We start from the raw sequence: 16,692 nt of genomic DNA, 5'->3' as shown, positions 1-16,692 counted from the left end.
ACTCACCTGCTCTTAGGTGAGCTCCCAGTGCTGGATCTTGGTGCCCAGCACCGACTCTGAAAAATACTTACAACTGTACTTACCAGTAACCCAATTTTCTTCCATAGGAAATCATTGACTGTTTTTCTGTGAAATGTGTCAATTTCTGCAATCTTTAAATTTTCTTTAAAAATCTTATAATATCTGAAAACGTAATTACTTACCTGTTTTGGATAAAGGTCCCAGTACTGAGTCTAGGCACCCAGTACTGGATTACAAAAGTAACGAGAACATACTGTACCTGCAACTTGTATTTTCTTCCATAGGGAATCATTGACTGTTTTCAGTCCTGGAATTCCAAAAGTAATCCTAAAAGTAATCTGTTGCAAATAACTTGAAATTTCCATTGAGCTCAATGCATTGTTGTGTTTAAAATAGAGTTGCCTATTGCAACCACTTGTAACTGTTTACAAAAGTCAATTGCATATTGCAAAAGTATTTATATAAAGCATCTCATTCTGAGAAAGTATATTTTAAATCCAATTGTTGGTTCTAAAATAAACAAGCATATATTTTTTATATATAAACCATTGGCCTAGAGTTCAGTTATTGAGTGTGTGAGACCATTTGCTGACTGAGTGTGTACAACAAATGCTTTACACTGTCCTCTGATACTGCCTTACTGCTCGACCAAGCTACCACTTTAGAGAGTAAGGTTATATCTAACTTTAGCCTCTGTCAAACCCTTGGGGACTGTGGACTCTGTACCTATTAAGGAACAGTATATACAGAACCACTTTCTCACACAACCTCCCTCCGCCCTCTCCCATACGCTTTAATTTTGAATGTTTTCCCACAGGTTGCAACTTCACTTACCTGGTTTATGTTTTGTATACTTGCTGGTGCTTACTCTGTGCAGCGCTCCGATACCCTTTTGGGTCTTGTTCGAGCTCTATAAAACTTTTCAAACAAACTCCCTTCCTCAGAGTACACTTTGTCTAATGCCTCACTGATAAGGCTTTGCGAGGCCTTGAATGATAGCTTGGCCCCAATTTGTGCAAGGTTTTCACTTAAGGAGAAATCGGCTCAGATGATGGATATTATATAGGGCTCCTTTTCAACCCGGGTACACGAGCATCATTAGATTGGCTCCTTCTCCCAATATACCCAGCCCTACATACCCTGACCCCTATGGTTCGGTTAATACTCCGGTTCCTCGGCTATATCCTTGCCCTCACAGACAGGCCCTCCCTCTACACTCAATCCCAGGTACCATAATAAACTTACCACCAAAAGCAACCCCACTTATAGTGATCCTAGGGAATATGCCACCTTTGTTTAAACCGGTTTTGGAATCCTTTTAAGAGCTTACAAATAAGATGGTGCGCTGGAGAAACAATCACTCAAACGGGGATGCAGATTTTTGATCTATTATAGGAAAGTGCCCCTTTTTGCATGTTTACTCCCTAACATTTTGCCAGATATCTCATGCCAACTTGACTGTGTGTGTGCTGGGATCCTGCTAACCAGGCCCAAACACCTGTGTTCCTTCCCAAAACTGTACTTTTGCAACCACAATTGGCAGATCGCTGGCCATAGGTAAGCCACTTGTAAAAGGTACCATGGGCTCTGTGACCAGGAAAGGCCACCCTTTGAGCCCTTGCACACTGCCATTGCAGGCGGTGTGTTTTTGTGTAGAGAAACTAAGAGTAGACATGACACATCCCTGTGTGCCATCCCACAAACACAGACTGTGGCCTAGGTAAGTCAACCCTCTAGCAGGGTGCACTAGACCACAGTTGAGGGTACAGTTCCATGAGCACTGTACCCCTACAGTATCCAAGTCTATTCTTAGACATTGTAAGTGCTGTAAAGCCCTAAAGAGATTATGGTCTGGGAGTTGGTCATCAAGAACTCCACGGCTCCATAATGGCTTTACTGAAACCTGGGAAGTTTGGTAGCAAACCTCTTAATACATTAAACCAACACTGAAGCCAGTGTGGATTAAATGTAAAATGCACTCAGATGGCATGCACTCAGAGGACAATGTTCTTTGTTGACTGGACTTTTGTACTGGGCGTTCCAGGCCAGAGCCTGAAACGCCCTTCCACTCCACCTCAAACAACATCGCTCCCCATCTTCGCAAGAAACCTCAAAACCTGGCTCTTCGACAGACCCCCTCTTTGACGGACTGGAGCATGCACCCCCAACCATCCCAGAGCCTCGAGACCCTCATGGGTGAATAGTCGCGCTTAACAAACACATGATTGATTGCTTTGAACCCATAATTGTCTTACTTACGATTGTACTGTAGGACCCATAGTGTGATATCTAGGCATATCACACCAAGTAGTCAAAGTAACAGAAAAGGAATGCAAAAGTAATCTCAATTTATTCACACCAATAACCACCTATAACGATTCCAATATCATCTACAATTGCATTTCCCTTGAACGCATATTTTACCTACCTGTGCCTAGTCTTGCTTGGTTCTAGACATAAAATACAATTGTACCTTTTTTATACTTACATCATATGTCTGGACTCAGTCTACAAGTGTGTGCCATCAGTTCTTGTCTGAGTCAATACAATAAATACTTAACACACCTCCTGATAAGTGTAACTGCTCACCCACACTACAACAAATAGAGCTGTTAGCGATTATCTAATTTAGCCTCCGCTATACATCTGGGGATCCACTGGACTCTGTGCACACCATACCTTACTTTGGTATAGTATATACAGAGCCAGCTTTCTACATCTATCAATATGTTAAGTTGGATAGGACAAGATGTGAAGGGATATGCCGGAGACTCTGTGACAAATAATTTTAATAAACCCTCCATTGCTGCCCATGTTTTGACCACCATAGACTTTTGCATATTATCCAAATCAACTAACATCTGTGAATAGATTCGCCACAATAAGGATTCCTGTGACTGGCTTGCCCTGCCCTTATCTGTTCAAATTGGTGTAGCTTCACAGGATGCTACAGTTTCTGCCATGGCCTCTCCTGATGTCGTGACCATTAAATCTAATCAGCTTTGCCTGTTATCCTGGAAAATTGCAGGGTTGTCAGCTACGTTCAATGATGGTAACTGGGTTTAGTTGGTCAGACAGTACCAGATCATTTGCTTCCAGAAAATGTGGGAGGAATCAAAATATTTCCTCCTGAAGGCTGTAAAACCTTGTTTGTTTGTGGCAGCTGTGGCAACTGAGGTGGGCTAAAGGTGGTCTGACTAGCTTTGTTTCTTTGAACCAGAGTGGTAGTATGAAGGACTTTGGCTGGCGGTCACTGCTGTTGTAAGGACTGAAATTAACTATACATGGCTCTGTGTCAGTTGTGGTAATTTCTATAATGCTCCTTTTTAGTGCTGCCAATCCTAGAGTTCTACCCACCTTTGGGGGCCGAAGGGGCGGGGCCTGTGCAATTGATTTTATTTTTTGTATCAGCCCTCCCTGTTCCCCCTCATCTGTAATTTTAACATTTGTCTTTAATGACCACAACCCCCTTTTCGCTGATGTGCGTGGGATAGGGAGTGGCATCTGACACTCACATATGACACCGGGCGTGTTCTTTCACCAAGATCAATTCCAAGATCAAACGGTCCCAAGTTGAACCCACCCAGTTCAAAAAAAAAAAAATGTTTTCCGAGTGTAAATTTAACTTTCTCACTTGTTTGGACTTAGATGCACCAAATAGGTCAAACGCGAGTGCCTTTGAGGGCATCTCACAGAAAGTGTACACGTTACAGAGCCCCCCTCCCCCTCCACCCCTACCGCTAAGGCTGGAAAGGCCCTGTGAGACTAAATGGTTTGATAGTAATTTCACCAAGGCTTAATCTAAATTGAAGGCGGCCCTACAAATGGTCTACAGAGATAAGGACTCTATTAGTGCCTGTCGCAAGGTCGATAAAATGGAACATGCTCCCTTTAAGGCCAGGCTGAAAGAAAGAGCGTGGGAGGATCTAGACTGAAGTGGGGGACAGCGCTCGGTTTTGGCTGGCGGCACACTGAGGAGATCTTTAATGGCGAGTCAGAGAACAAGGACGTCACCCCGGGTGCATGGTTTTCTGGACGACCAGACATTGTTTTTCCACTAGAGGAAGTGGCGAAAGATATTCGGGCCTTATCGTGTGATAAAGCACCAGGGCAGAACCGTCCTATTTCACTGATAAATGCAGTGGTAAAGGACATGGGCATGGTGGTGCTTGATAGGCAGATGAGCACAATATCATCTCTGATGTACAATATGGATTCAGGCAGGGTAGATCAACGACGGTCTAATGCTTTAACCTATATTTGATCATCAAGTATATGGTCGCTAGGCCGGAATCCATCCACCATCCATGGACTTGACCCTATCAAATGCGTACATTAACTGTGGAAAACGCTGCTGATAGCTGGAAGCAAGCTGAGAAAGGAGTGGTTTACTTAAGTACACAAAAGGTAACACTCGCCTTGTATAGTCCTGAGGAGGCCAGAGACTCAAAACGCCGAACGCGTTGATTTCTTTTTCTATACAAGGAGTCCACAAGAGATGGAAAAGAATAATTATAAAAACGCCAATCAAGGATAACACTATATAGGTCTTGGACATTAGATTGGGTGATTGTACACAGAGGTGGACGACCTAGGAGATGGACTAACAAACAATTACGCGGGCCATCATTTTGCCTTTGAAAAAAGCATACGAGGAAAGTGTATAAATTATGTATTGGTTGAATATTTGTCGTATTAGAGTAAGTAGTAGAAATGGACATCACTTTGTAGTTAAGAGAAAATAATATATGAATAAAAACCAGAGTTGCAGTTATCCGGGGTAGTTCTTTTGACATTTTTAGAATTTAAGTAAAGTGACCGAAATAGTCCACCTCCCTCGTGGGGCACCTTTTGTATGGTTTGCATAGAGCAGTTACCAGAGGCCTAACAGGGTTATTTGCCCCTCCCCCCTTACTTACATAGATACTGATTAAGCTAGTCTCTGCCTTTTAGAATGTCAGTTGTTTTTTAGTATACCTTCTTGCAAGTCTAATTTTTATTCCTTAATACGCATCTTATCTGTCTTAATGCACCTTATTAATGAAATGTGCCTTTATGGTTGTAATATAACCGAATTAAGACTATTAAAATAAAAAATAAATAAAAAATCCATGCAGTCGCTGATGCACAAAGAAAATAAGTGAGCAGCTGGTAGTGGTCAGCAGTAGCGGTGCATGCCCAGTAATTATTTACCCAGTCATGAGCAAAGAGATGACCCAAAATTCACGCCGTTCTACTGTTTTGTCAACAATAGGTACTCAACATTATATAGCTATCGGTAGGTGAGACCTACAAAGGGTTTCAGTCCCATTCAGGCAGACATAGATCCAACAGCACCACCAAAAAGCCTGCTCTTCTACTTTTTAGCCAAAACTAGGGTGGCTGTTAGATGGGGCAAGTCAGAAATATAGACGGTTGTATGACGAACCACGCATGTGAGTACTTTGCATGCCTTAACGTAGTCTTTACCACGCATGCCTTTACAACAAATTTAGCTGTAAAGGCATGATTGGTAAAGGGATATGTGTGGTAAAGGTTGCACCCCAACCCCCACCATGAGCCGTAAACTTAAGCCCCAACTCTGAAAACGACCCCATCCCCAGCCCTAAAGACACTCCAGCCTCCCCACCATGAAACCAGCCGCCAGCCCCAAAAACTACCTGGTCCCTAGCCCTAAAATCACCCCAGCCACCCGGAGCCCTAAAAATGACCCCTACCCTGAGCCCTAAAACACAGACCCCAGCCATGAAAAGTACTCCTGTCCTAAAAACAGAAAAAAAACTTCTCACCAAACTGTTCCTTCCATTCTCGTCCCAGCAGGCAGTCTCCAACACCTCCCACCCCCAGCCCATCCGCTTTAAAACTAGAGTGCAGACTGCCTTTACCACACACATGCCTTTACAACAATTTACATTGTAAAGGCATGCGTGGTAAAGGAACATGCAGGGCAAAGGCAAGCGTGGTAACGCTTGCGTTGTGATGGCATGCGTGGTTTAGACCGCGTCGTTAGTGCGGTTTACCATATAGACTTCTCTCCAAAAATGGAAAGGCAGTAAGGAGTGGATGGATGAGAAATGGTAGACGATGCTGATGAATGACAACGATGCTGATGAATGGCAACAATGATTCTAGCTAGATAATTACCCCTTCCTTATTCAAGCAATACCATGCTCGGGAGCATATAACAATTGAATAACGTTTTTACTTGGAAAGATTTCAACACCACTTGCCCAGCTAACACTGCAGGAGCGGAATGTATGCGTCAAAGCATCCAAGTTTGTTCCAACATATCCCTGAAACAGGAATGCTCCAGTTAAAGATGCCACCAAGATTTAATTCTTGTGTAGCATATGACAAAATTCCGCATTAAATGGGTGTTGCTCAAGAAGCATAAGAATTAAAAACTCAATGCCGCTGCACTCTATGGTACTCTACTCTGAACCACTCTGCTCTATGCCCCTTGACTCTACTCTGCACCACTGCCCTTTGCATCACTCAACTCTACGCCACACCACTCTATGCCTCTGCACCAGTCCACTCTGCGCCGCGCCACCCCACTATCACCAGTCTAATCTATGCCACTGCGTTCTACAATGCTGAACTGCATGCCACTGCATTCTATGCCATTACACTCTATGTTGCTATACTCTGCAACACTACACCAATGCACTCTATACCAGTCCACTCTAATCTATGCCACTCCAGTGTATGCCACTCTGCGTGACTCCAAGCTATGCCCTTCCAATACACAATACTCTGCCACTCCACTCTACAACACTCCACTCTTTGTCATTCTGCTCTACGACACTCCACACCACTCTCCTCTGTGCCACTAACTATTAGCCATGCTGAACAGCAGCCACACTGGTGTACAACATCCTAAAACATATAGGCAAAGCCAATGGCTCTTGTATAGGCAAAACCTATTGACTTCGCCATTTCTTGTTAACCTTGGAAAAGCCTTCATTGCCTCTCTTTGTTTCAGTTGTTGTGTAGCTAGAAGTTGCCCGCCTTTTCTCCGTGTTCACCGTGTCATGCTTTAAGTCTCTAAACCATACATTCTGCCTTGATGGTAAAAAAGATTATTCAGATCGATTTTTGCACCTTACAACTTATTTCTATTCTAGATTCAGAGTTATTGTCTTGCGGGTGATTTAATATCATGCTCTACGGTGGTCTACTGTTAAGCCCTTCCTTTGTTGGGCAATGCAGATCCTTCATCACTTGATCTTTAGGAGTAGCTTTGGCTGCTACCTATAAGATTTGTGCTCATCTCACTGAACCCTTGTTTTCTTTCAGATGGGTAACAATGCACCTTCTCCCAGGGCATTTTATAGTTGAAGAGATTGAGGCGCCAGACTTTTATTATAAGTTTGCTAAGATTTATGTTAATGACTATGCAGTCGGGCCATGATCCCCTCCAGAGTACTACAGTCTAGCGCTATGGCGGTAAATGGGTGTGAAATCTAGTCATGACAGTGCCATAGAGAGCCGAAAAAAGTTATTTTCTTTGTTAGGGGAAGCAGGAGACTCCACATGTGCAAGAGGCCAAGGTCTTCCAGAAATTGCCCTGTCCTCATTATTGACTTGAACAATCGGACCTTTTTGGCCCATTATTGCGCCAGAGGGCAGATTCCAATCTCTCCCCTGGATCGTGTGTACAATGCAGAGTATAGCTGTGACTGATGAGATGGCGAAGAAAGGCTGTCTTACTGCCATTCAGGCACAGATGGTTTCTACACGGACTATCCTTGTGCACATGCTCCGTTTGGCAAATGTACATCTTTCCCATCATATGGCTAGGACTGGATCACTGTAGATGGGCAGGATCATTTCATTAGGATTGCTACCCTGCATCCTTGTGCAGATGCTGAGAGATTAGCCATGGGCCAGGCACAACTCTATTCATCTGATTAAAGAGGATCATATTCTGGCTGGGCGAAGCATGTATGAGACTCAATGAGTGGGATGAAGAACAGGCATTAGGTATTCAGAAGAAGCAGGCTGTTATTTCATTGACTGTACGCGACTTCAGTCGTACAGACTGTGGTTTAGACAATGGATTCTTGACTCGATCGATCAGTGCTTCATTAACAGTTGGGACTGCACCTATAAAGTACTTCGCAGCCAAACTTTCTGCAAAAACAGAATGCATATAAATGTATATTTAAGGCCTCGGCTGTCCTCATTAACAGCTGATTAAGAAACCAACTGAGATTGTCAGTTCAGCTCCGGTGATAAGACCAGTCCCCCTGAGTCCTGCACATCCTCAAACGTGCTAGTATTAGAATTTAACTGAGAAAATTCTTCCTTCACATCTGAATAACGTGTCCCTGGTGGGCGTATTAGGAAAAGTGAAATCATCTAAATCACAGCTGAGATCATCCAGCATACTCTTAAAACACGCCTATCTGGAAACCTTAAGAGCATAATGATACTCATTAAGTGGTCCTCAGATCTGAGCTTAGTACATTGAAACCATTCTCATTATAGTGGATCAGATGACAGACTGAAGTAAATGACTGCCCCATCTCTCTGGGCAAACTAACCATAATTAGCTTCAAAGCAGACTTGCAGACTGCTTTTATACTGGTCAAAATCAAAGGATGAGGAGTTGGGACAGAAGCTAGGCCAAAGTGTCACAACTGCATAATTGGACATCAAAAATGCAACAACTACCTACAGCAGAGCAGACAAAGGACTCATGGAGTAAAGAACTGATGGATCTCCTTGCACATAAGAAGCTTTTGTTAAGGTTTAGCTCACCTGGAGTTTGAAACACTGGTTCTAACAAGAGGTAGATTAACTCCTGCTTTGCTCTCCTCTCCTCTTTTCTTGTGATGGTGAAAAGATCAGTGCACTTTCTTATGCCATTCATGCCTCATCTCAATCAAGATAGACCTTACCGTCAATGGGGAGCTGACTGGTTCAAGAACTAGAGAGATATTTTGATTTTTCTTTAAAGAAAGCCATTAAAAAAACGCCTACATTTTCCTCAATGACTCCGGATGCATCCTTGGGCTTAATTCAGAAGGTGCTAGATCATATTCATTGTATAATTTTCAATACTTACATTGCAAATACATTTAAAAAAATAATTGTAAATCCACCCTTCATCAAATTGCGTGTGTATGTGTGTATGTATACACACACACCTATACGATATCATACAAATATACATATGAACATAAATACATATAATGATTTAACTATTACAACTATTCTGGCCTGTGAGGTAAAGTACCTTAGATTAAGCCAACTCCACTGTCCATTTACACTAGAGTCACAAATGCCAGTCCTTGCTGCAAAGACAGCGCATCACACCGGGTAAGCCAGCAGCAGGACTGGTACAGTACATCATGATACATTAAGATCCCCTGCTACTAAGGCAGCACTGCATCCAAATGTAATAAGCATTGGAAATGCAATAGGCCTCGCCTTTTATTAAGTTAAAGCCATTTGCTTTGCTATACAATACCATTAGCAAAGCAAGTGGCTTTAACTTAATCAAAGGCAATACCCATTGCATTTTCAAAGCTGGTTTAATTGTTTCTGCTGCACGAGCCGTCTGCTAACGTAATAGAATACATTGCGGTGCGTTGTGGTGTACTCTAATCATACAAAAATCCAATAACGTAATACAATATATAATCATACAAAACGTTTCTGATCGCAGCCCATAGGCCGTGTACTCATAATTCAAACGGAATAAAAAATTATATATTTCATATTTGCGTGACCTATACACAGCATCCTTCACATATTAATCGTCTTGAGGGGCGGCCAGGTGGCACATTTTTTGTTTGATTGAACTTTTTTGGTAATTTGTTTGATTTCATGGTGTTATTTCCCGATGGGGTAGGGTGACTTCAAAGTGCCCTGTTGTACAAATTAAGTCCCGTTCCCCCACCCCCATACTGCCTGGTGTTGTTTTAGCCCTTTCCCCTCGAGCTCCTGACACCAGTTTAGCTGTTGAATAAATACCTCAGCGTCCTACTTAACACCAGCCATAAAACCCCTGGCATGGCAATATTCCCCTGGCAGGCGGTCCAGCTTATCAAGAGCCCCGCAGACAGGGCGAGGAAAGGGGCTGCTTCCAAAGTCCTGCGCCTACAATGAAATGTAGCGCCATGGATGCTCAATTTAGCGCTGCGAAGACTTTCGATGGTTTTCAAGTGCCGGCACGCATTTTGTGCGACCGACACACACACACACACACACACACAACTTGAAAGCCCGTTATTTTTTTTGTTTTTTGTGGATTTATATGTTCGGTTTACATTATGTGGGAAGCACTGGCGTCTGCATGTCTGTAGGAAGGGCTCTGGAGACTGCTCTCATTATACAAAGCAACATTGTGCGTGCGCATGTCTGCATATTATATGATTATCAAATAAGTATATCCAGATTTGTATAGCGCCGTGTTGCCTCATAGCGCTGTATATGAATACGCAGTAGGGATGCATCAATTGCACACAGATATAATCTGATCTTTATCAATAAACAGACATATAATCTAATCACATATAGGCACGTACACGTTCATAAAATGTGGAGTTAAGCACGCGCGAACGCATACTGTATACCTCACAGAGGCCAAAGGCATCTTATAAAGCGCCAAACACGGTTATGTGCAAGCGCCAACATTGGTCGTGACTTGGAGTCAGCAGGGGCGGCTCAGCGGGCTGTGCGCCGGTCCAGAAACCAGTAGGCTACTGGATCCATGGGTCTGACTCCGCCTTTAATCCTTCTTGCTGCATATTCCGCATTAGCACCTTTCGCAGTTACAATGCGTTTAGGATTAGTCTCATTCCGGCAGTTTAAAATCAGCTGTGAATCAGTGTAACAATGTGGTGTGGTGAAAATGCACCTAACTAAACAAGATGGCACAGCCCAGATGTGGAGAAAATGCGCCGTTCTCCAGGTACAAATCAAAAATAAAGAAAATCGCACAGAACGCGGACTGGTCTCTGCGCCGAAATGCAGATATTGTTGACATCATTTTAGGGGTATGTGTAAAACCAGGTGTTAATGTACCGGAAAATTGGGTAAATGTCCTCGTACTTCTGGATAGGGGGTCTGGCTGGCACCGGCGAAGACCATGCCCTGTGCTTTGTATAAACTGCTAGGAGCCAGGAGTGCCGACCAGCAGACACAGAGGGCTGGGGTGGAAGGCATAGCACCTAGTCTGACCCCAGCACGTAGCAGGGGCGCTGGACTAGAGCAGCTGAAGACCTTGTATTGTGCTCAGAACCTTATGGGTCCACCGTCTTTTACCGAACCAGTCTATACCAGAGCGGGAGTACTGGATCGGGGGCGAAACTAATCACCAAGGTCAGTACTCAATGGGCGCGACCCGCAAGGGCGCCAACTGGGCACCGGAAGAAGGGTAATAGCACAGCGATGGCAAATGCTTCACCCTGTGAGCAAGACCTGCCTGATGGGAATAGGGGGCAAAGCATCTCTCTCTCTCTCTCTCTCTGACAGGTGAGGGGGGGTATAAGGGGAGAAATAAAAAGCACGTCAGACATTGTTGAAGGCAAATGCGTAATAAGAAAAACAAGCGCTCGCCATGGTCTTGTCCTCCCCGTGACCCCGTGCACCTCGGAGCTCCTACCTGCTCTACAGCTGTGTGAAATAAACAAGCAGATAAGAAAAGTCTTCGACAGGCGTGAATCAGGAGAGCCAGTCTGGCAAAAAGCCAAAGGGAGGCAACAAGAAACCCTCCTTTCCAATGGGAAGCCAGCGTTTACCATAAACGCCGACGCTACCCAATGGAAATGAGGGGCGGGGCTCAAGTCCCCTTCTCGAAACTGACTTATTATAGCTCTCGCAGGCGAGAAGCGCATGCGCGCTTCAACACCAGGTAAGACCTAAAAAGCAGTAGCATATGACTTGGCAGGTAGGCAGTGCATGCTCCAGCGCTAGTGATATCCCTGGCCCTTCCATACCAGAGATTAAGGTATGTATTCTATTGACTGCAGCTGCACTTCCCCAGGCCTGCTGCCCTACCAATCCAGAATGATATGACAACCATGTATCGGATCTAAGATGTGCTGGTTTACTTAGTGAGTATGGTGATCTTTGTGCATGCACAAGTAGGTGTTCTGAAAATGCACAGAATGCAATTCTTCATGGCATCAAACCAGCTTCTAAGTCATGCTCAACATTCTGCACAAGTGGCCTGCGCATGAAGGCCACTGCTTTACATGCACACTGAACAAGCATGCAAGGGAGCAGAAGTGTGTTTGGGGATGGTGCACTGGGACATGCCTTAGTCAGTTTTGAGACACCGCTTTGAAGTTGTTAAAGTGAGGCAAGAGCGTGAATACCAAGCTACGAGGGTAAGACTATTCACTTGTGTAACTTGTGCTTGGTAAGAAAGTAAACCTCAACGCTGCTTATGAACCACTAATGAAGTACTGCGTGAAGATTATGACTCAACCATCGTTAAGTACACTGTATATCTTTAGCTATAGCCTCAGAAAACTCTACAGGTATTAGTCCCACATTAACACAGCACTGCCAGACCTATTGAAAAAGCATTCACATATTACAAGAAGGACTCACATCCCTTAGACTACTGCACACACATTATCTTATCGGAGAGCAGCAGTGTCACACCACTGTAAGCATCTTCTTACCCGTACAAACTAGGAGTTGCATACTACCAGAAGCACTAATACATCTCATGGATCAGTAGTCACATACTACTGAAAGCACTCACAACCCTTACAGACTATCAGTGAAAAACTACTAGTAACACTCACACACTAGCTGCTAAGCTAAAATGTCCACCTAAAATTAAAAGCGCCATTTCACTGATTGGTGGGTTTGGATGGCATTGTGGTTGCCCAAATGGTGAACAGAAGGATGACTAAAATGGGTGGATAAAGGATGCACGAGTGCGAGTAAGTGTGGCTGAGTCAATGGATGGATGAGTGACTCCATGGATGGAAGCATCCAAGCACTTTCAGCAATAATCCAGATCTATCAGCTTTGTCAATGTTGTTGTATTTTGTTTTAGTTAAGTTAGTATGTGAGACTCATCAGACGGTGTTTGGGTAAACAACAAGCTACAGTGTTTATTAGTACAGAATGGCTATTAACCTGCTGTAGACCTCCACAAAAATGTATTTACAGACAGGCTCTGCCCGAGAACAGGAGCGTTGTATTCAAAGTATACAACTGAAATAGCATCACTAATCTGCACAGTAATAATCTATACAATGACCTGAGTGGAAAAACAAAACATGAGTATAAAGCACTAAAAAGTACCAGCTTCTTCCACGGAGTACATTTCTCTCCAGAACATCCTGTGCTTGTAATCATCCTTTGGAGCATACAGGTAAGTATTCAGTCCCCATTTCTGAAGCCTACAGATAAAAATGTAAACAGCAAGAATTTAAGGAGAAACATTAAGCAGGGCTGTAAAAAAGTATTCAGGAAATTCACAATTGGGCAAAGACAGTGGGGATGATAAAATGGTCAAACAGCAGAACGCTTTTATGCACAGATAGTAAAGTTAGTGCTTGGGAATTAGGATACCACCTGGAGCATTACAGCAACTTAGCTAAATCCTATTCCACGCACCAAAGTTTGCATATTATACAAACAGTTGTAAAACAAACTTCCAATGTTGAACCTACATAGGTGCAGCCTTTAATAATCAACTTTGGCACTCTCCCGCCAGATTCAGTTCTGGAAATGAGTGGTTGCAAGAAAAATCGGGCAGTGCCTTGAAAGAATACATTTAAACAATTCAAGCCACATTTTTTTAAGTTCAAAATACAATCGTAAAACAGCTAGAGGCAGCAATATAACCGCAATTACATCTCACATTTTAGTCTAAAGTGTAACCGTTGTCACATAGTGCTAATATAGCCCGACTACAGCATGCAAAGGAATAAATCTGTGTGAACACACCTGAACAAACAAGCATTGGAAATGCAAAAAGTCTTGCATTTTTTTTTTTTTTTTTTTAAGTTATAGCTTTTGCCAGTGTAAACTGCGAAAGTGGTGGCTTATTAGCCTTGGTCACCAACACTTTTAATCCAAAGGTGCTTAGATTTCTAGCTGCATTACTCTGCAAGGACTGTGAAGACTGGGATTGGGTCATAATTAATTAGATCAACAACTTGACGGGGAATATGTCGGCGGTCCCAGCCCTTCTACAAAAGGAATTGGATTTGATATGCAATGTACATCCTCGACAGCTGAACATCTTTCGGTCAGGGGATTTTAACCTTCACACCTGTGATAAGTTTCCAGGGCGGTATATGTGGTATAGTGGTTGGGGAAGTGGAAGCCCTCCCCACTTCTCATAATCAGCACAGGAACGCGTTGAATAGATTATTAATAATTAGAAACGTATCTATATTAAATAAAAGCAACCCTGATACAGGGCAAATGGTAAAGACTTTTGGGGACCAGGTGGTTCCACCATAGATTATATAGTGGCCTCAAGGGATTCAGTGATCGGTTCATACACAGATATAAATTTCGCAAACTTTAGTGACCATGCATTCCTGACAGGTTCCATTAAATGGGACGGGCCCAACAAGCATGCAACTAAGGCGCCAAAACAGGCAATTGCTAGAATGAATGGTTATACTCTTATGTGGCAGAAAATTGATAGAGGAATTCTTCCTGCAGATATTGGCTGAGATTAATACTGCAATTTTCCTCTGTTAAGACAAGAAAACTGAGCCTACACAGCTAATGCAAGCTTTTGCGGGTCTGACTGTATAAAAATAAAATTGACGTGCTCCACACATCACAAACAGGTATCTTCCCCAAGTTGGTTTGACGTTGCTTGCACTCGCTCCATCAAAAATGTACATGAAACACTTAGGGTTACCCCAAGAGACTTGAAAGCAGTACAGAACCTGCGCAACCACAAAAGAGGCATGTAACATCAAAATCCAAACCTTAAGAGAGAACGCATGGGACGTGCTTAGAGCAGCAGCAGGGACGACTAATAGTCGGGCCTTCTGGAAAGAGATAAATGCCCCCTTCATTGTTGAAGACCGAGCATCAATGCCAGAACTTCATATTGGATAGGAAGCCTGGGTGGCTCATTTTTGTGAAATATTTGAACTAATCAAAGAGGTCGCCCAGACGCCTGCTAAGGGGATCCTTAATTAATATTGTACCACTGGTCCATGACATAGAAGAGGTGAAACTTGGATTAACGGAGACCTTCCCTGCTAAGGCCCCAGGGCCGGATGGGGTGCCGACAGATGTATTTCTGGCCCATCAGGACATATGGTATCCCCTCCTGACAAATACTTTTAACACCATAGCCAAAGTGTGTCCCCCAGAATCCTGGAAGAAGAGTATACTAATTCCCATATAAAAAAAAGGAGGATAAAAGCTTGCACTGTAATTATAGGCACCTTACACTGTTAGAACGGACAGCGAAATTAATGGGCTGACTATTGTTAAACAGGCTAGAAGATTGGGCAGAGGATCGTAAACTATTAATTCCAGTGCAGTACGGTTTCAAAAGAGGTAGACACACCATTGATCAGTGCCTAAATTTAACATTGGTCATGGCCAAATACAGGGTAGCTAAGAAGGGAAACATCTATCTGGCCTTTATGAACCACTCAGCAGTCTTTGACTGCATGTCACATCCCAAATTATGGACCTTTATGATAACAATGGGCATAGAGGAACCCAAAATAGTCTTCATCCGTCAGATATACACAGCTACTGTCCGGTACGGTGGGAAGGGGTATGCACGAGGCCATTTACAATCCAGAGGGGGTTAGACTGTGTTGCGTTCTCGCTCCTTTCCTGTTCTCGCTCTATACTAATGGAGTGGAGGCCGCACTGTTGGTGTCTACAACGGACATCCCACACATAAATGCTGCCCCCCCTTCCCATGCTTCTATACACAAATGATGCGGTTTGATTTGCAAGAAAGGGAAAGGCATTGCAGACCCTAATCAATGCCTATAATAATTTAAGAAACAAATGGACCTTCGAGTCAACGAGGCAAAAACACAAATACTAGTGGCAGGACAGAGGCTAAAGAAACGACCATCATTTCATATAGAAGCACACAGGTTGGAGGTTGTCCATAATACTCCTTATCTGGGGATCTGTTTTGATAAAAAGTTAACACGGAGCAGCATGGTAGCAAATAGAGGTTTATCTTATGAAAAGATTAGAATGGCCAGCTTCAGCTTTGCTAAAAAAAATTGAGGTCTAAACCAATCCCAGAAATCCTGAAGGTTTTTAATGCCAAAGCATCATCAGTGGCCACATATTGGGCAGGGATCTGGGGAATGACCGATGTTCATACCCTACAGCGTATCAAGGATGGTTTTTATAAAAGATTACTCGCCTTCCCGCGGACAGAATACGTTTAGCTTAGACAACAGTGGTCCTTGATAGAGGATACGTGCAAAAAGCAATGAATATTGACTGAAATCAAGACTATATTGCTACTGTCCAGCCAGTCAGATATAATAATTAACAATTTTTAAGGATCAGGTAAGACACAAATAAAGTGGGACACAGTCCTGCATCCAAGACATCAAGGTGAACACAAATAAAAAAGTGAACAAAATAATAACAAAAAGACAAACAATCAGGCAAGGCAAAGCCATTCGGGACAGAAGGGATATCCATCATCTGAAACCCTCAGGGAACCTTTACCAA

At 43.3% G+C, this 16,692-nt stretch overlaps 1 protein-coding gene across 2 annotated transcripts in view; it reads right to left on the bottom strand.

The window, feature by feature from the left end:
* OGA (O-GlcNAcase) overlaps positions 1 to 16,692 on the bottom strand; it is a 476,162-nt gene that overhangs the window by 417,739 nt on the left and 41,731 nt on the right. For both annotated transcript variants that reach the window (XM_085606452.1, XM_085606453.1), the window contains one exon: positions 13,300 to 13,397. In XM_085606452.1, the coding sequence (XP_085462578.1) occupies positions 13,300 to 13,397 (98 nt within the window). The remainder of the gene's footprint in view (positions 1 to 13,299; positions 13,398 to 16,692) is intronic.

Source organism: Triturus cristatus, chromosome 1_2 (assembly GCF_964204655.1).
Source record: "Triturus cristatus chromosome 1_2, aTriCri1.1, whole genome shotgun sequence".
In the NCBI taxonomy this organism is placed as follows: Eukaryota; Metazoa; Chordata; class Amphibia; order Caudata; family Salamandridae; genus Triturus; species Triturus cristatus.
This window is presented reverse-complemented; position numbering and strand designations above follow the sequence as displayed.